General features: G+C 36.8%; 2 protein-coding genes across 9 annotated transcripts; both read right to left on the bottom strand.

Moving 5' to 3' along the window:
* Nucleotides 1-7,005: 7,005 nt before the first annotated feature.
* On the bottom strand, nucleotides 7,006-8,922 carry LOC121769960 (calcium uniporter protein 2, mitochondrial-like). The gene is made up of 2 exons (XM_042166739.1): nucleotides 8,296-8,922; nucleotides 7,006-7,685 (listed from the first exon to the last, which is right to left on the bottom strand). The coding sequence occupies exons 1-2, from the start codon at nucleotides 8,863-8,865 to the stop codon at nucleotides 7,236-7,238; spliced, it is 1,020 nt and encodes a 339-aa protein (XP_042022673.1). The 5' UTR covers nucleotides 8,866-8,922; the 3' UTR covers nucleotides 7,006-7,235.
* Nucleotides 8,923-11,963: 3,041 nt separating this feature from the next.
* On the bottom strand, nucleotides 11,964-19,985 carry LOC121771268 (pentatricopeptide repeat-containing protein At2g01390-like). Of its 8 annotated transcripts, none has more exons than XR_006043969.1 (6): nucleotides 18,614-19,985; nucleotides 15,980-16,666; nucleotides 13,966-15,111; nucleotides 13,401-13,477; nucleotides 12,478-12,524; nucleotides 11,964-12,369 (listed from the first exon to the last, which is right to left on the bottom strand). XR_006043969.1 is itself a non-coding variant. In XM_042168049.1 (3 exons), the coding sequence occupies exons 1-3, from the start codon at nucleotides 19,788-19,790 to the stop codon at nucleotides 14,111-14,113; spliced, it is 2,865 nt and encodes a 954-aa protein (XP_042023983.1). In that variant the 5' UTR covers nucleotides 19,791-19,985; the 3' UTR covers nucleotides 13,836-14,110. The 8 variants fall into 8 exon arrangements, 1 of the variants encoding a protein (XP_042023983.1); XR_006043971.1 differs by lacking the exon at nucleotides 13,401-13,477 and adding an exon at nucleotides 12,782-12,954; XR_006043970.1 differs by having other exon boundaries at nucleotides 13,971-15,111.
* Nucleotides 19,986-21,243: the final 1,258 nt, after the last annotated feature.

Genomic DNA, 21,243 nt, shown 5'->3' with positions numbered 1-21,243 from the left:
ACAAACTCCATTAAATGTGATAGAAATCATTATACCTAACATAAAAATATTGTCTTGTTTGCCATCCTATCTACTATCTAGCATTAAGTGATAATACGCCATTATTGATAATTAATTCATAGATATATGCTTGTACAGTTAGAGCAGAACCATCAAAGTTTGGAAAGTGACAGAAAATAAGTATTTGTTGCATGCAAATTAATGTCCTAACATGCTGATTACAATAGTAAAATATGGATTAGATATGTGATCAAAATAAAAATGCATTTAAATTCAGAAATGCAGCTCAAATCTTGGTCCTAAGATTAGATGATCTAATGGTCAATAATTAACCAAAAACACGGAAGGCCATAATTAAGCAATTTTATGTCATATTATAATATTTGGGTTTAATGTCATGCTAAGATCATTTTAGGTCATGCTTTGTTAGCATGACCTAAAAATTAACTAACTATGACCTAAAAGTACCCTACGTATGATATTGTTACGTGTTTCTGTATTTAAATCTAGTTTTGCATATATCAAAACCATATATATATATATATATATATATATATATATATAATGTGAGCCTGCCAATGATTTATAACGATGAAGACAAACTATATGGTTTCGGTGTCAGCATATGTCTGTATGGTGAGTCGTCAATATGCGACCTCTCCATTTAATGAAGAGTTTTATCGTGTGTATATGTGGATATAGCCCAAAACGACCCCCTTCAACTTTCATAAGACCATTTTTTTCAAAACATAAATGGAACAGCATTGAAAAATAGAAGGAGACTAAAGTATTAATTATTCGTAATGATTATTTTTAAAACTTATATTCAAAAGATATTACTACAAAAATATTTAATAAAAAAAAAGAATTAAATTTGCATTGCCGACTTTAAGCAAGCCTACTAACAAATTTATTCCAGATAGCGCTTAGATTTCCGAAAGATTAATTATTAGTTGCTTGAGATCGAATTATTCTAATAAAATAACTCATCTCAATGGGACTAAATAACATTAAATATTTTTAGATAATGTCTAATTCAATAAAATTACTTAACATCTCGATAATGAATCAAATATATCTATGAATGTTTCTTCTATAATAATATTGCGTCATGGAACACATGGAGTTTGTTTGTGGTTCATGAAGCGATTTACTATTATTTTAACAGTTTCAAGTAAATATTTGACTTTCTTTCTATTTCTTTATGTTATTGTAGACTTTGTAGGAGTGGCATTCTTATCAATATTACTATAAAATGAATAAATGAAGTTTAAACAAATGTATATGATCAAGTTAGCTAGATTGAAATTCAATATTTAAATTTGCATATTATTGACATGCACATTCGAATCTTATGACTTGCAATATTGCTGGAAGCTCTATCTGATATATGTGCACTCTTTCATTTGTGTTATCTATCTCCAAGTTGTCTACTTAATGATTATAATTATAAGTAGATTATGACCTAATTTTCCCCAAATTTACTCACCACTATATTATTTTAAACATTATGTACTTCGTTTGTTTATATAGTCATAAAAATTAGCTAGCATTAAGGTCCATTATTTAGACATAAATTCAGATGTCAACTCTACAAAAATGATCTTCCTATTTTGAACAAAATGTTGCTGCACATCTTAGAAATACATATCCTTATAAATATGAATATGACTTTATCCGCTTCACATAAAAAAAAAATAGCTAAAGTTATGCTAAAGAAAGAGAGAAATTAAAGAATGCGTGTTTGGGGACGAGGCTCCAATTCAATTACTATTACTACTATTTACCAATGAAAAGTACTGAATAATCAATAATCTATATGGTATGTTTTGATCAATTTCCAGTCCCATTAAAAAATTATTAGTACTGTATTACATGTAATATACTTCTTCATTTCTTCTGTACATCAAGTCAATAAATAACTATAAATAAATAAATAAAAATCCATGTTTAAAAAAAATAATTAATTAAGCACGATGCTTTAATCAAACTCGTGAAATCTGAGTTGATGTTTCATTTTCTTAAAAGACTTTTAAATGCACTTAAAACCTATTTATATCTGAGATCCGTTTTACGATCAGATTTAAATGAGATCCTAGTATTTTATTTATTTTTTTTACCCCAAATGTAATATATTATTCAATCAAATCCATAACAATCACACTTTGAATAAAAATTGGAATGCAATGCAACCAATACTTGCTATCAGCTATAGAACCCGATGCCCGAGCAAGCGTATGAGCAACCTGATTTGCTGATTGTCTTACAAACCTCATAGAGGATCCAGATACATCTTTCAAAAGCTGACGACAATCTTCTACCACCGCCCCAAAGATGGATTCATCCTTCTGTACCACTGTCACCGCAAAAACTATCGTTAGGCATCCATCTCAAACTCCATCTCCTTCCATCCCTCTCTTTTGACCCAACTCAGCACCTCTTTCAAGCTAAGAAGCTCAGCCATAGATGGGTTAGCCACCCATCCCACCTGTCCGCACATCGCCGCTACCACCGTCCCTTCAGAATCTCGAACAACCGCCCCACAACCTACTTTTCTTTGCCCTGGGAACACAGCAACACCTATATTGCATTTTAGTACACCATTCTGCGACATCACCCATTTTTCCTCCAAGTGAGGTCTCCCACCCACCAATATCATTTTGAACCTGAGCTTCTCTCCAAGCCGTCAGACAACTACGAGCAGCACCAATAATTCATGCAGCTGACTCGTTCTCATTCCGCCAAATAATTTTGTTTCTGTTAAACCATAGATGCCACAGCACAACAACCATGTTAAGGATGAAGTTCCTTAACTCGTAGATTTTGCGTCGAACGTCGCGGGAGCTTTTGCCCGTCGATCAATCCGGCGTCAAAATTATGATTTTGTGCGTTTTGCACGTTTGAAAGGAAAGAGAGTAAGAGAAAGTAAAATAGAAGGATAATTGATATTTCTTGAATGAATGGGAAGAATACAATGCCTCCTATTTATAAGACTACCCTGACTTAGAAAACAAGAAAATAAAGATCCTAATAATATATGGGAAATATATGCTAAATCAATATTAAACTAAATAAGAGAGATTTGGGGATATTCGTAGAGATATTCTCGTATCAACTCCCCCTCTGTTAAAATCCACATTGTCCTCAAGGTGGAAACCACGATAAAACGAAGAGTGTCGCGACTAGAAGCTTTGGCGAGGTATCCCCACACGGATCAAATGTATGCAAATCCTCAAGAATTGCACAAAGTTGACGAAGTGCAAGGACACCCACATAAGTCCCGAGCTTAAGAACATACTTATGTGGATGATAACACATCTGAATTGTTGTTGTTTCCCAGCCATCAAATGCTTCAATCTTTTTACAATCACGAGCAAAGTGTCGCGAAATACTCCCTCCTGGATCAAACGTACACAACCGTTGCTTTGCACTTACTCGACTAGGAGAAAGCGAAGCAATAATTCCTAGAGAAGTCTCGCCCACCTTTCGGCATTCAATAAACCCAATATCAATCCAAATATGATGATGCACCGCTAAAGCATTGATAGCACCTTCATCAACTTCGTGAATACCTACGATCACACGCATTCTCGGTCGTCGTGGACAATACATCACCATTGCCTTAACGCCATAACTACAGAACGTCTCACAGAAATCCAATCCCACCGGAATGCACTCCAGCGCTTCACGTTGAGCTTGGAAACAAAGCTCCTGTATAGTCATACCCCGTGATAAAGCTTTTAGAAATCCATTCATTTCCTCATGGTCTAACAAAACCCCTTCCACTCCAACTTGATCACATTTAGGTAGTCGATCAATTGTAGTATTTGGACAAGATTCTACTGCTTCATCATTATCAACGGCAATTAATTCCATTGAGTCATACCCGAAATTGGAGTCGCACGATAGAGATATCGAGGCTGGTGGAGGAGGGCTAGCAACGACAACAGGCAGCGAGCTTCTAGATGGATCGTGATGGAGATCGGCTGGGGCGGCGGTCGTCATCTGTGGTAGGGGACACGACCAATTGATACAGACCAAACAGGAGAACTCATCCCAAAAGACTAGCCTGTTAGGAGAGAGAACCCATTTAGTCTATATGACCCACATCAGTTGTTCTCACAACCGATGTGGGAGTTGAGTCTGTAACATTCGACCCTCCTTTAAGGGCCAACGTCCTCGTTGGTCACGACTGGTTCTTTGCCAGGCCACCACTCCGAGTTCTCGTTGGTCACAGCCACGTTGGTCACGGTGGATTCTTTGCCCGGCCACCACTCCGTGGGTCACCACTCCGAGCGGTCCCAAACGCACTCGTTGGTCACGGCGAGTTCGTTGCCCGGCCACCACTCCGAGCCGTTTGGGCTCTCAATGAAAGCACCAATTGTTAAGGATGAAGTTCCTTAACTCGTAGATTTTGCGTCGAACGTCGCGGGAGCTTTTGCCTATCGATCAATCCGGCGTCAAAATTATGATTTTGTGCGTTTTGCACGTTTGAAAGGAAAGAGAGTAAGAGAAAGTAAAATAGAAGGATAATTGATATTTCTTGAATGAATGGGAAGAATACAATGCCTCATATTTATAAGACTACCCTGACTTAGAAAACAAGAAAATAAAGATCCTAATAATATATGGGAAATATATGCTAAATCAATATTAAACTAAATAAGAGAGATTTGGGGATATTCGTAGAGATATTCTCGTATCAAACCACTTCTTCAACTTCCACCTCTAAATCACCACATACTATTTTTCCAACCATTCAATAACCTCTCACCTGGCGAGATTACCGGCACTCCAAGCCTCTGCCAATAATCACGTGCAAGACCACAAGAAATAAGATAATGGATAATAGTTTTTGTCTCAAAGTTTCCCACCGGGAAGATCTCCGAAACCTTCCTCTGGCGCTGTCGCAATCGGTCCCTCGTTGGAAGGAAATTTCTACATGCCTTCCATAAAAATACATTCACTTTAGGTGACACTTTTAATTTCCAGAGTCTACTCCACACCATCGAGTATGTATCCACTTCAAAGGAGCCTTCGCACAAAAACTTATATGCTGAGCGTACAGTGAAAGATCCCTTTTGCTCCGGGCACCAGAATAATGCCCCCTCTCTAGAGCTCCGGGCCAGCGGGATGCTCAGCAGCTGATCTGCTTCTTCTACATTAAACACAGCTCTCACCACTGCTTCATTCCACACATGTGCCCCCTCAAAGAACAACTCGACACTGTAGCATCACGAAATCGAATATCTCTACAAGAGATCGGATGGAGTTTATCGACACTCGGCCACCAATTTCCCCCATAAATGGGCGTTTCTCTTCCACCGCCAATGTGTTGTCTAAAGCCAGCCTTCAATCGATCTTTGGTTGCCACTAATCCACTTCAAAATTAACTTTGATTACCCATCTTTCTAGCATCAAGAATCCCATGTCGAGGAAAATGTCGAGCTTTAAGGACTCGTCCAAGTAACGAGTCAGGATTCTCAACCAATCTCCACAGCTGTTTTCCCAACATCGCTATATTAAATTTTTTCAACTTTCGAAAGCCCATACCTCCTTTACATTTTGGCACACAAAGTCTATCCCAAGCCGCCCAATGAATTTTTTTCTTAATTTCTGTATCACCCCACCAGTAACCATTTAGCATTTTCCCAAGGTCATCACAAATTCCGCCTGACAGTAGGAACATATTCATCCAATAGATGGGTTGGGTTGTGCCACATTTTTAATAAGTATTTCTTTCCCTGCCATAGAGAGCAGAGATTTATTCCACCCCGCCACCTTCGTCCACACTTTTTCTTTAAGGAACCGAAAGTCAACATTTTTGTCTCTCCCAACAAACATAGGCATCCCAAAATAAATACCACGTCCATTTGATAAATTTACACCTAGCAACTCACATACCTCAGTCATAGCATTGGTGGAAGTATTGGAGCTGAACAAAGCTTCTGATTTATCATAATTTATTAGCTGACCAGATGCTTCTTCATATTCTTTAATACACTCTTTCACCACATTTCCCTCCTTTAATAGTGAACATCCTAACATAGCAATATGAGATATTTAATAGCGAATAAATAAAGTATTTCACCAAATTTAACTCTTTGTTTTTGATAGGAAAGGGAGGATCTTTAACTTATATGAGATATTTAATAGCGAATAAATAAAATATTTCACCAAATTTAACTCTTTGTTTTTGACAGGAGGGGGGGGGGATCTTTAACTTGTACCTAGTATCTAACATGAAGAATAATGTACCAGTACTTGGTCACGGCCATATTCACTGTGCATGTGATTCTCCTTTTTTTTTCCTACTACATTAACTACTCCTCACACAACACATTTATTAGGTCACAAACATTACTATAGTAAGGCTGTGACATAACAAAAATGAATGTGACGCTTATCACATGCTGATATTTTCCAAGAAATAGACAGCTATACAAGTACACCTGTACACATTTTCAAGTTTTTAAATTTCTCCATACATACAAGCCAATTAATCTGATAAACTAAATTAAATTCAAGCTGTCTACAAAATAACCACTCACCTTTAAAAATATAAAAGATCCATAAATTAAAATTTGAGTAAATGACTTTGATACTAATTAGATACGTATGACATTTCTTCGACCGATTAATATCAGGGAATATAAAATTTATGTTTTGCAATGATTCATAACCCCCACACGAATTATTTTACGTGACTCAACACCAGTATACAAACAATAAATTACGAAATATGAAACAAATTAATGACTCAGCTCTTTAAATAAGAGGATAATATAATGCATATGTGCAGAATAAAGAAATACTATTCACACACATATATATAGGGGCACACTCAAAAAAAATCGGTATGAGCTATATTTCCTAAATTTCAATATAGATAATTTGATAAGGGTTATTGTATAAGAATTTACATAATAAAGAGAAAAAAATAGTATTTATTTTATAATCTATAAAGTTCCTAATTCCTAGATTTCGTTGTTGAACTTGTCTACATATCAAGTTCATGATTCCTTTGAATAAAATGCATACACGCACCCAAAAAAAAAAGATAAAAGTAAAGATATCCTAAAGCCTAAACCTCTTCAATCTACATGATACAAGAGCCGCCAAGACAATACAATTTATAACTATGATCTAACAGTTTGAATTATATGTTGCATCATTTTCTGTAATCACATCACCACCATTGTAATGTGCCCAACGAAAACGTGCAAAATCCACAACTAGTAAGCAAATGCAGCAGCATGATCTGATTCGGAGGGTTTAGGCTTGCAATAATAAACTTTCTTCAACTGATTATACTTGTGAATGTCGAAATTGTGGGCCTTGATGAGCCGCTTCTGCTTGGCCAAGAAGCGGCTGTGGAAGAAGCCCTCGAAGGTGGGCTCCATGGAGGTTCGTATGAAGAAGGCGTACGCGGCCATGAAGTGCGTGGACGCGATGAAGAAACATATTGGCTCCATCACATCCCATGTGAGCTCCCAGAATGTCAGCCTCATCAAGGCGGCTGTTTGGACTGCAAAATAGACTAATCCACCGTGAAGCTCGCGTTGCACCAACGTTCGAGCCTCTCTGTCGATGGCTGCCTTTTGCTTCTCCATTTCTTGGAACATTCTTGATTCGATTAGGCTGTGTGGGGACACTGGGATTAGGCTTCGGATGGCTTTCACCACCTGTATACAACAACAACAATTGCACACAACATTTTGGTAAAATGCCTCCATTTCACCTTTATCTGCCTTTGTATCTTCAAAGAAACACACACACACATACACATGTTTTGTTGTATTTAGACCACCCCAAAAAACAGCATAAAATGAAACACGTTTCCCCTCATTCCTCTCGTGATCAGATCAGATCATCTATGCCCACCCAAATATTTTAATTTGGAAACTTTTTCAATCAAGAATTGAGGAGTTTCTTGAGTTTTGAATTAAGCCTCTAGAGATGGTTGCCCTTTCCATTTTTTGAATTTTTTCTTCTTTTTAAATTTATGATATGGAAAATATCTGCTGTGATGAGTGGGTCCACCCTCAAATAAAAGTCACCATCTCTCGTTTTAAGGGGTTTCAATTTCCTGTGGAAGAAACAGAAGCACACACATAATCAAGTCCAAATAAAAAATTTCAATGCAAACCTAAATCCTAATTGGATAAATTTAAAATGTAACAATCCTATGACCTTCATCCATATCGTAGAATCAACTTGGTTTAAATTTACACTAACACAATTATGCATCAAAATTGGGAGAAGTAAAAGTAAATTTTCATGAAAGAAACCAACCTGTTCTGGCCTGATATAGACGGTATTGCCGAGCACAATAACGCTCCCAGATTGATCGAGCATTTGAGCGAATTCGATCGCGTGATCGTCGCTCGAGCATTCCGTCGAACATATTGAAACCAACTCCGAATACGAAATCTGATCCTTCTCAATTTCCCTCAATCTCGCCTTGATAATTTCCAACTGCGAAACTTTGAGAATCTTCACAGCGTCCTTCACCGTCAGGCGCGTCTCCTCCCCCTCCTCCTTCTCCGCCGCCGTCTCCAGCCTCACGCCATCGCGCTCGATCCGGCTCCGAGCAATGTCCATCTCTCGGATCCTGTCCAGAAGCTTCTCCCCGGTAGGGAGGAACCGCAGGCCGGCGGCGACGGACGACATCGCCCCCGCTTGCCGGTGGATATATCGTCGGAATATTCCGTCGTCGCCGGGATCGGATGCCAGATTCTTCGACGACATCGCCTTGGAGAGCGCGGCGGTGCATGGGGACGAGACGCGGCAGTTGGTCACGGCGGCGCTGGTGATCGTAGATTTGCCGAAGAAGCGCTGAGCTAGCAGTTTCTTCAACGCCATTGATGAATGGAAATCTGATTATGGATAGAGATTAGAGAGAATAGCGGAAACGATGGAGGCGAAATGAGTAATGAATTTTATGGATGAGAGATTCGTCTTATATATATAGCTGACAAATAATTAAATAAAAGGGAAATTTTCCTAAATAGATGGCCCGTGGGCCGTGGCATTGGCCGTGAAGGAATAAACTACTACTATTTCCAATTTTCAGTTACTACTATTATTAATATTCGGTAAAATTAATACTGGTAATTAAAATGGTAGTTAGGCGCTGCTCAACATATTCAATCTTATCGAGCGTGACTCGGCATGGGTAAAAGTTTCACGAGAATTTCCCTGCCTTAATCAGATGACACGTGTTAGGGTGATATTCGACCGTTGATTGATGCGGTCTATTAATAGTGGCTTACACGTGGCGGGGAAGGATAAGTTGGGGTGAAGGGTACACGTAGTCCGCAGCGCAGAGTATCAGTATTGGGAAGAGCATTTAATTCAAAAGGAAAAGGGAAAGAGAGTAAATCCGAGAAAATAGCGTTATTTGCCCACCACAAACCTGAATAAGTTATTAGCGATAACGTGTCGCCACATAACATTTTGGCGGATGCATATCCGAAGACCCGAAACCGAATATTGAAAAATAGAAACCCGGATCCGAACCATTGTTACGCCGCGAACCGGATCGTGCGGCGTAAGATGGCCAACATGTTCTGCGTGTGTCGCTTAGTCTGAAAATAGTTCTATTTCTCATGAAAGAGTACTCCGAATTTTGATAAAAATAATACTCCCTCCGTCCCACTCTAAATGGATCATTCTTATACCATCGCAAGATTTTATATAGTGTTGTTTTGTGAGTTAAATGAAGTGTGCAGAGAATAAAGTAAAAGAAAATGATAAAATAGAGAGAGTGGTGTTTTCTATTTTTAGAAATGTATCATATGTGGGGTATCCAAAAAGGACACTTAGAGTGGGGACAGAGGGAGTATTTCTTCAGAAAAAAAAAAGAATTATAGAGTTATTATTTTTATGTAAAATGTAAGAGATAAATGTAAAAAATGCATTTCTATAGACATAAAAAAAACTACAAATTGGGTGCTAGTATTGTTTTTCTAGGTCTATTAATGATTAACAAAATAAGGCAGAATCCAAACTCCATCTGTTAAGGAAATTCTCAATTCGAATATGAACCCGGCCCATTAGTTCTAAACTCAAACACGATATGATAACGACTCAAACCTGATTTACACAATTATAACATGATATTACATGATTACATCAAAAATTTAAACTTGATTTACACAATTTTATAATATGATTTACACAATTAAAACCTGATATTACATTATTACATCAAAATTTTACGCTTGATTTACATATTTATAATCTGATTTACACAATTAAAACTTGATATTACACTATTAAATCAGATTTTGAAACTTGATTTGCATGATAAAAATCTAATTTACTATTTAAACTTGATTTACACAAACCTAGATGATGAAACTAGTGTATTTTTAAAAAAAAGAATAAAAAAATAAATTAAGAATAGGTTATCGAAACACCACTCGTTCTGAAAATTTTGAATTCTTGATAGCAACATGAGCCCATAAGACTTGATCTAAACCTATTAATTCGTGTCGAAATTACCAACAAATAAATGAAAGATTACTTTTGCATTGCCTGTGAGCATAGTTCTCTACATTAATTATTCTATTTTCCTGTTGCACGTTTTAAATGTTTAATTTTTGTCATTTACTGATATAAGGACGTGGCCCGTGGGACTAATTAATTTTCTTTACGAAATTAAATAGTTTGGATTGATTTTGAACGCAATTAAAACATCTTTATTAATTTGGACACCTCTGGTTTACAATATAATACTAGCTCCATCAACTACAATAATTTTTTTGATTGTGCAAATTTAAAACAAATTTAATAAAATAGAGGCGGAGACAAAAATGATTATGAGTATGTTATTAGATGATGAGACTTATCTTATTTGAGATAAATTTTGTATGACTAATATTTGTGGACGATTCAAAATAGATTAACATAGTACTAACTGGGGATGCGATCCAAAATAGATTAGTATATATGAGATGTGATTATTGAATAAATCAAACTCCTTATGATGTGAAATATATACATATATTCACACTCAAAACGAAGGTGGCATAAGTAAATTGTACTAGCTCGGATAACATGCCATAAACAGAAAATAATATATTTGCCCCTATGTGCCGAATGTAATAAAAATAATATTCTAAAAAATACGAGTCAACGTATAAATAATAAATATTAAGTAAATGATGCCAAAACTCTTCACATTATTGTGTAGTATCCTTGACTTAGTTCATTTACTTACAAGTTATTAAATTTAATAAAATGTGGATATATGAATTAAAACGGACACTTCAAAACCAGCAGCTTATAACACTTCATATTACAAATAAAACAAAATAAAAATTAAGATAAAATAAATCAATGGGCTTACCAGAATCGTAATACTTTGCGGAATATATACAATAATACTACAAGTGATAGTTTTATTGGAATATTAGATAGAGGAATAAATCCACTACACATTTAGTCGTAGGTTTCAAAATTTTATTCTTTAAATTATCAATTTATCTTTTCTTGTAAGATAAATTCTAAGTGGATTCGTCGTCATGAGCCGATTCTTTTTTTTTCTTCTTTTCTTTTTTAGCTGGGGATTTTATTATTATAAATGGATTTGGATGTTAACTGTTTACCATTTTGTTTTTAATTTATCACTTAAATACTTGTATAGTATGTTTTTTTATAATTAAAAACATAACTATAAATCAATTTATTTGAGTTTGCTTTATCAAAATGTATCAAATTGGAATATTATTTTCACATGCGAGATGCCCTCACCAAAAAATAAAATATGGAATAAATTCTACATTACATAAAAGTGAAGAAATCAGAATAGTGGATATTTAGATAGGTTCATAATTTAAGCCTTTTGGGAGAGGAATTATTTGGAATATTGGTGGGGAAAATTGATGGTGGTGAGTTAGATAGCCTCGTTTTTGCTCATAATTTAGGAAGCAATGCATAAATTCTGGAAACGATACTCAACACCATGCAAAGTAGTTATCTAAGAGCTGTGGTCCAATAAAATTATATAATTCCCTAATTCAATTCCCTCTTTCTATCATTTCACATCCTACTACTTTTTTCTTTTCTTTTTTTTTTCAAAGACCCATTTCACATCCTTCTACAGTATGTACCTTTGATCATACATAGGGTACAAAAGTATCCACCATAAATCAAACCAAATCTTGATAAGGGTTTTGCATCAACACTCATCTATTGACATTGACATTGACACTGCTTGATAGATTTACAACCACTACAACAAAAGGATGATCGAATTAGGTTTCGAACTGATGCCTCAGCCTACAAAACCCCGGTGTCGTTGCAAAGGGAGAGGTCCTCAAAACTCAAGCTTCAACTTCTAACTCGCAGCAAATCAGTCCCCTATCATTGAAGATAAGGAACACTATAAGTAGATGCAAAGGAAGTGTAAATCTTACATATAATGATTTGAGAACCGATAATTTTTTTTTAAAAAAATGATAAAACTACCATGAACTGCTATGTATGGCTGAGAAAGCGTAAAGCCCACCCGCAATCTGGAATGAAGATCCAATATTAGAAATAAAATGTAGAAAAGTTTTTTAATAGAGACGAATATTATTGTAAGAACGCAGGAACCAATTTTATTGTGGACTTCAAGTTACTTCTATAGAGTGAGATGTAGAATTGGGAGTATTGTTTTCCCAGTCACAGAGATGCCTTAAGCAAAGCAACACGAGCAGTCTAAGAAAACTAAAGCAGTATACAACTGGAGTCGGTTTAAAGAGTATTCTCAGTCGCAGAGATGCCTTACATAAGCTCATCAGGATACCACATGATCTTTTGGAAATCAGTGATTTTGTCACTAGCACCAATAACAGAATGTTTTCCCACAATGACTTTAGTCTTTCCAGACTTGTAACGAAGGGTAGACCAATGTGTCCGTCCATACCAATGGTACGAGAATAAGTATTTTAAGCAAGGAACCTATCAGAAGCAAGTAAGCAACTACCATGTACTAATGGACCAAAATCATAAAATCAACCAGACAATCAGAAGCAAACTATGAGATCAGCATCACATTTTTTCAGCAAACTATAAGTTATAGTATGTAACAATGAATATTCAACCCTGAACCTATTGTGCAACTACACCATATCTATTAGAAATGTAAGCTTTCAGAATTCAGACTAATAACTTAGATTCTACGAGGGCAATAACACACATTCACAGAAAAAAAAAGGGATGGAATCAACAACAATAGAAAAAGGAGATCAAAATAGCTTATTGTTTCTACAGACCAAAAGCTGTTTCTATACTACAAGGTGAGCTTCAGAACTTGTATTCATGCACCATAGGGATTTTGAGTAAATAAACAATCTTAAAAATGAATTTCACAGATATAACTTAGAGATGCATGTTTTAGAGTCAACCTCCCATATTATCAGCCAAGAAAATTCCATCCTTTTACTTAATCCCAACCACTGAGACCTCTGTAATATATGGATACCTACACTTAAAAAAGCCCATCATTACATGCTCCACTACATCCAGCCAATCACATGGAATGAAAATGAAAAACAAAAGATTCATATTAGTTGTTTCATGCTATATAGTACTCCCTCCGTCCCAGAATATGCATTCTTTTCTTTTTAGCCTGTCCCATAAGAGTATACACTTCCTATGTTTGGGAAACTCTTTTCTCTCTAAAGATATGAGACTAATTCTCCACTAACAATACTTCAACTACTTTTTTGTTTCTATCTCTCTATTACTTTACCAATTGTGCACTAAAACCCGTGCCCAACCAAGAGTGCATACTCTTGTGGGATGGAGGAAGTAGTTAGTAAGTATATTTGAAACACAAGTAACTCAAGAAACCATCACTCTGCTGAGCAGCCGCATGATTGCAAGTTGCCATTATCTATCAAAATAATATATCAAACCTATTTTTTACAAAATGCATTATGCTTATGCATATCAGCTAAAGAAAGAGACCTTACAAAAAGTTCCTCCTGGGACTGTCTGTAGACTAAAGGTGTTGCCAACAAGCGGATTGTTTTTTGAATCTTGGCATCAGTAGATTAATCAATTGCAGCACACCAAATCCCAGGTTATAAACTATGTCTACAGGAGGTATATCTTATCGAGCACGACGAGCAATAAAATCCCCAGCAAATAAAAGATTACATATGGTTTCCTCCACTGAAATATTTGTCGAGCACCTTTCCACTTCCAGACTCTTCTTTTCTTTCCTGTAGTGCTCTAGCTCACGAGCCTTACCACATTTTTCAAGACCCGCTACCACGACACAATAAGTTCCCAAGGCAACTTTTCCACACTTGCTTTGCATAATGTTGAATGTTTCGAGTCCCTTGCTAGCATTCCCACAAGAGAAGTAAGCACTAATCAAAGCTGTATATTCAGCACTACTCTTCTCTTTGTCTGGCAACAAATCAAACACTTTCTCAGCAGAAGCAACTTCTCTTCCACAGCCAAGACGATATATCAAAAGAGAATTCAGCTGTGTGCCAAGAGAAAGACCTTGCTTTACCATTTTCTCAACAATCTCCAACACTTTGTTGAATGAATTTGCTCTAATTGAGAAGCCTATTAAAGCAAGATAGGCACTTCTTTCAATATTTATGCCCCATTTCACACTATAATCATATGCCAATAAAGCTCCATCTTGTCTTTGACGAGCAATGTTTACCTCAATAATATCTGAGACCACCTTAGAGTCTAACTGAACACCCTGATCCGCCATGTCAGTAAGCAAGGAGTCAATAGCAACAAGATTCTTCTTATTCATGAAGTTCAATGCAAGGCCATCCTCCATACCAATTTCACTACTGTGCAACACTATATCATCTTCATCAGAGTACTCTGCAGAGAAGTGCCGATTGACTTGCCTCAGAAGTGTGTCGCTCTCCCCAGCAAATTTAAAAGTTTTTAGTGCTTTTTGATAAACAGGATTTCGGAGGACTAAGAAATTTTCCTTCATGAATTCAAGAATTTTCACCATTGCCCATATTTCCCCAGTGTTACAACAGATTTCAATTAAAATATTGCATGTAGCTTTATCAGGTAGCACACCGGCATCTTGCATTTTGTAAAATATCTCAATGGCTTCAGAAAACTTACCTGAAACAAAAAAATAAGAACACCTTTGAATCGTTTACTAGATAATAAAGCTAAGGGATATCTAACATTTTCATGCAATGATGTCATAACATGATTTCCTACAAGTCATAACATGATCCCTCTATATATTAGAAAATTACGACACACTTCCTGTTATTATGAGATTCCATGCTTTCTTGACTTCTACCAGACAATTCCACCAAACCCAACTGGAATGTATACAAGTTTTCTACCCGAAAACAACCTGCATCAAAGAAACTGTGGCATTTGTCTGCAGGTGGCTACAGAGGGGACTCAGCAAATTATAATACTAGCGTTTCTCATTCCATGTGTAAGATATTGATGTGCCTAGTGTAACTATTTACAAATCATTCAAACCAAGAAAGAAACATGTAAGATGTTATGTTAGAACTTGAGAGTTCAAGCGATACAGGGTAGCTATCAAGTCTGGAAGGCAAACTCTGCATTTCATTGGAGCCACAATTTCAAATAAGCCAAATAAATAGTACTACTAGTAGTTCGTAAAAATCCTCGAATTCAGAAAGCATTCGATTTAACATCCCATCCATTATTATGCCAAAGATGAATGGTATGCCAATTTCATGACTCATGAGATGATTTAGCTAAGGAAAAATCTGTGAAATGAAATGCAGAGTGGTCACACTTAATGCTGTTTTTCTATTTCTTAATAAGTGAAACTTAATCAGATTATACATTTCCAGAAATTTTACCATGATAATGACAAAGCTCATAAAATGTTTGTGATAAAGTGATATAGAAGGCACATATCCTATAACGAAATGAACATCAACAACAATCAGAACATATAAACAAAGACTGTATAAGCATATGAACACAGCTCACTCACCAGAAGATGCAAGATACTCCATAAGAACCGTGTGCGTGTGGCAATTTGGCGACAGGCCAGACTCCAGCATCTCTTTGTAGACACCAGCAGCTACATCCACTCTTTTACTATCCAACAAAATCTTCATGTACGCAGTGTACGAAACAACAGTCGGTCGGCAACCCTTCACCCTCATCTCCCTCCACAAATCAATCGCTCCATCAACATCCCCATCATTCGATATCCAATGCATCAGCGAAGTGTACGTAACAACATCAATCTTGATCCCTTTCTCCTTCATTTGATTGAAAACATACATCATCGGAGAAATCCGCCTCGCCTCCCCAAAAATATCAATCATAGTAGTGTAGGTATAATGATCGTGCCTGAAACTTTTCCTGCTGGCAGCCCAGTTGAAAAAGAGCCAAGCTTTTTCCATTGGAGGGTGAGTCTTGAGGACTTGGTTGACAGTGTAGGAATCCCATTTCACAGAGAGGTTTTCCAGCTGTTCTTTAGCAGAATCCCAGGTTGAGTACTTCAAAATGTTGTAGATTTTGGTGATTCTTTGCCTTGCATAAGTTTCTGTCTCCACATCATGCTTCTTGATTGATGATTTAGAGGTAGGAGATTTTTTATATTTTGGACTGGAATATTTTACATGTTTTCTCTGCTGGATATGTTCCTGTGAGGTAAAAGCCCTAGAGATCACTGGATTCAAGAAAGGGGGAATCGTTTTATGAAATTGACGGAAAACATTCAAAGAAAACATAGAGAGGAATTCCTTAATAGGACGCAGTCATTTATCAAGAGTGACAGTTACAAGCACTCGGAAAACAGGAAAATTTTCTCCAACATTACCCTTCAAAGAAGAAGAGCTGCGGCTACGGCTGCCTTCTTTCATTTTTTTTCTCTTGTAATGCAATTTTCTTTTTTCTTTTTTTTGCCTCTCACTTTTTCGCCTCCTTCTTACGTGGGCTGCCTAAAAGTGTTTGATTTGTATCAGTAGTTTTTTTTTTGTTGGCCTTTATTCTTCTCTAGCCTAGTATATTATTATTACAGGGTCAAATAATTAAAATAATATTAGTACCGAAATTCAAATTTACTTTTCTTAGTTTCAGAATTCCCATTGATTTAATTTTTAGATTAAAAAAATCAAACAAACATGTCAAAAATAAACTCATCACTTAACAAGGGAGAGGGACTGTATTTATAGGAGTTTTACGGGTCCATAAAATTTCGAAGGTATATTGTCGTTTTTATTGTTTTCATGTGCTAAAGTATTTAACTTAAATCAAAATATATGCGCAATAATTTGTGGGAAAATTTAAATATTTGATTCCAACTCATCATCTGGTGATCTGGTCTCTCATTAATCGGAGAGGATTTCGATGCGGTGGAGGGTGGACTGGTGAAGAAGAGTATTTGTGGGTGGAGTCAAAGATTTTAGAGAGGAGGGATTTGACTATGGTAGATGACTTGTCAACAGATTGCAGGGATGAGGTGGTCGATAGAGAACATTATTTTAATAGGGTTGTGGGATAGGCTTTTCTTTCATTTATTTTTTTTTGCTTTTTTACTTTTTTAATTTCATAAATAAATACAATGCTAAGTATTTAGTTCATGTATGTGTCACCTCATTAAAATTAATACATGTAAATCCTGAATTTTTTACCTTGAGATAGCTGCAAAAAATGAAACTTCGTTTTTAAATTATGTTTTGAAACATGTGAAGAGCAGAGAAGATTAAAGTTAGATGATCCATGAAGTAGCACTCAGAGTTGGATACTGTATCTTATAAGCATAACACATTTTCTTGATCTTTCTCTCCAAGGAAATGTAATAAATCCCTGCAATCTACAAACAATACCAACCTTGGCAGTGCAACATTTTCTCACTCTATTCTTTCCCACAATTTTCTTCTTTCACCTTTTCTTGTCTAACCAGAAACTAGTAGCGTTCTCATTTAGCAAATACTGCATGCCTGACTACATCATTTCTCATCTAAAAAGATTCTAGCTTTCCTCTTTCACTCTTATCATAAGTAGTCACTGCCTTTTCCATTTCCTAAATTAGTCTTTTGAGAAGTGATCAGAAGCAATCCAATCTTTAACAACCAACTAACTGTAATTCATCTTCTATTTCCTACTATATCATAGATACACACTTAGCTCAAGCAGAGACTACAAAGACCAATTCTCATATTGGAAGATGCTTTGATGATAAATCAATGATACTCTTTTAAAACAATTTGAGCATACTATCAAAGATAACTTGAGTAGAGAGATAGATCACCATCTCTCTTGTTGATCAACTTTCCAACAATCTCATCATGCTTGCTGCCAAATGCCACTCTCTTATTTGCAACTTTCCAACACTACATAGCTCAGTTGATCTTGAGGAATTTAAAAGACTGCTCTTTGCAGAATAGTTATGCAAAACAAAGTCATTATTCAATGAAATAATTTAGAATATATACTATGTAGTATCCAGTCATCTTTCTAGTAACATGTGTGACAACTCTATGCCTCACAAGAATAAGGCCAATATATAGGTATCTATCCCCAGCCCTCATTTATCAGGACATGTATATTTCACAATGCACATAATTTGCTCATAGACTGCTGATTCCCCTCTACTTCAGTCATGAAAACATACCAATATCTTGATTGGAGCCCGAGGGATGATTCATGATCTTCCGCAGTATCAAAGTCCTCGCCATCCTTGTCTCCTGCGTGCACTTGTTGGCTCTGTCTCGGAGCTCCTGTATAGTCTTGATGAAGCTATCCACCTCCTGCCTGATCTCATCCACCGCCACCACCACAGCCTCGTCCCCTCTCATCGCAAACTCAGCATTCGCCAGCAACGACTCGATCACTATGTGAAACTTCTCCACCAGCCTCTTTATGCTATCCAAATCATTCAGCGCTATGTAGCTCCCTATCTGCATTGAGGTGAGTATCTCTGTCTGTCCCCTCAAATCCCTCTCGTAGTTCTTCCACAGTGAGTTCAGCCATTTCCCCATTGACCCCAGGGGCACGGCCGCCGCAGCCGCCAAAGCAGTCACCACCGGCGGAGCAGACACGGCGGCGGCAACCACAGAGCATATCAGCACAGAGGCAAAAGCTGCTACGAATATCACGTTGGAGACTCGTCTCCACGCCTTGAGCCGCTTCAGCTTACGATCGAGCTTCCGCTTCTTGGCGTGCAATCTCTCGAGCATCTGAGACTGCCGCGAGTGGATGGAATTGAAAGCCCTAAAAAATTCCTCCGTGAATGGATCGCCCGCCGCTCTGAAATTGCTCAATTCCTCGAGAGTTCTGGCGTAATTCCTCTCGTCGGCGGCGGCGTAGTGCTCCTCCTGGAACTTCCTTAGGGCTACATTGACGATCGACTCGATATGGCCGGCGCGCTTGAGGCAGGCGTCGAGTGCGGTGCAGAAATCTAGGGTTAGGAGGCTGTTTTCGAAGTAATCGTTGACGAGATCGGAGAGTTCGGGATTGTTCCAGACGTCGCGCTTGTTGTGGAGGATGATTTTGACGACTTCCTGGTTGGTCTCGAGGAGGCATTCGGTGACCTGGCTGAGGGAATCGAGGGAGAGGGCGCGGGAATCGAGGGAGAGGGCGATGGAGTTGATTGCGCGGGTAGTGCGGAGCTGGACGGAGGAGTCGAAGCTCCGGAGTTGTGGATCGGAGAGGCAGGCGGCTTCGTAGGAGGTGAGGTCGGGGTCTGCAGAGGAGGTGGAGGCATTCGGGGTGGGGTCTGAGATGGTTCGAGGCGGCGGCGGGCGGAGGGAGCTGCTGCGGCTGCGGTTGATGCTGATTTGGATACCCATTTGTGGAGATTTTTTGGAGCAGTACACTCTCTCTCTCTCTAAGTGAAGATTGATGATTGAGGGAGGGAGCAGTTGACAGTGGTGTTAGACTTTTGACTTAATTATGGATGATGAGAAAATGGAAGGTAGAAAACATAGAATTGAATAACGAAACAACACGGAAAATGCGATTAATGTAATTGCAATATGCTTCATCTTCATAGTAGATTTTATTTGACTTGGTATATGCAAGAATTTTGAAGACTAATTCCTCCGCAGCTCTTAATATATTTACACGTTCACACTACCACCACTTCTACATAACTTATTATACTATGATTTGCTATTCTAGATACTACTCTAAGTTACTAGAATTCGTATTATTGACAAATTAACTCAATAATAATGAATAAGTAACGCACTAGAAAATATACAAAAATTGTGATAATTATTGAATATTGGTCTTTAAGTAAATTGCAAAAACAAGCTCTCATTATAAATCATGACCAGTGTGCATAGATCATAAAAATCTTAATTCCGAGTGAAAGTAAGTTTTGAATTCGATTGGTTGAAGGCCAGGCCCATATATATATACCTGAGCCCAGATACTGATCCATTAATATTTCCAAAATATGAGGCCTGATTATCTTCTTATTAATATTAGTGGGCCAAGTTTAAGATATTAATCTTTATGTAAAATGTTGAAAAGGACGTTGGCCCCATCGGTTTGAAAATTGAAACGATCTTCTAGCCCATTATTAAAAATAAAAATTAACATCGTCACCCTCAGTTAAATATCGTGATGAATGAATAATCATGTCCAAATTGAACTTTGACAGCCGCAAATATTCAGATAATCATCCTCTTTTGATGAAGAACTACGTCTTGAACTATGAACTACTAATACTACTACTCAATAGTCATTATTACTTACTATATTACCAAATAAATGGCCAGAATTCTATTTCACAAATATTAGTATTAAATTAGTTTTAATCATAATAGTACATGTACCCTCCCAAAAGTTTTAATTGTTGCATTTTTAGTTTAAAATTCCTACTGTGTCGTCAAAGTAGAAATATACATTTGATATTTTGGAATTTGTACCAGTTCGAAATTCATTAATATAGAATTCCGTTCTTATAATGAAATCGGCTTATAAATTTAGATTGACAGAATAGGAGTATACGATTGTGGATATTTTATTGTATATGTGGCTTTAGTTTTGGGTGTGTATCAAAAATTATACTCAATAAGCTACTAAGGGCTATACATACATATCAGCCATAGATTAAAATGGAAATATCTCAAGGTATTAAATTGCACTCTATCACTTTAAATTATTTATCATAAAAAATATACTCTATCTAATTATAGTAGATTTATGATGATTCTAATTATATATGCTACCATATTCTAATTGTATATGTTTAGATGAAAAAAAATAAATAGAAATAATATTTATGTCTAATAA

The sequence above is a fragment of the Salvia splendens genome, chromosome 16, assembly GCF_004379255.2.
Source record: "Salvia splendens isolate huo1 chromosome 16, SspV2, whole genome shotgun sequence".
In the NCBI taxonomy this organism is placed as follows: Eukaryota; Viridiplantae; Streptophyta; class Magnoliopsida; order Lamiales; family Lamiaceae; genus Salvia; species Salvia splendens.
This window is presented reverse-complemented; position numbering and strand designations above follow the sequence as displayed.

Excerpts from the sequence above, each read along its gene's own strand:
- LOC121769960 (XM_042166739.1), bottom strand. The coding sequence starts at position 8,865 with ATGGCGTTGAAGAAACTGCTAGCTCAGCGCTTCTTCGGCAAATCTACG. Across the intron at positions 7,686-8,295 it reads TCTATATCAGGCCAGAACAG|GTGGTGAAAGCCATCCGAAG; the intron begins GTTGGTTTCTTT and ends TGTTGTATACAG.
- LOC121771268 (XM_042168049.1), bottom strand. The coding sequence starts at position 19,790 with ATGGGTATCCAAATCAGCATCAACCGCAGCCGCAGCAGCTCCCTCCGC. Across the intron at positions 16,667-18,613 it reads GGGCTCCAATCAAGATATTG|TGATCTCTAGGGCTTTTACC; the intron begins GTATGTTTTCAT and ends TCTTGAATCCAG. Across the intron at positions 15,112-15,979 it reads GGAGTATCTTGCATCTTCTG|GTAAGTTTTCTGAAGCCATT; the intron begins GTGAGTGAGCTG and ends TTTTTGTTTCAG.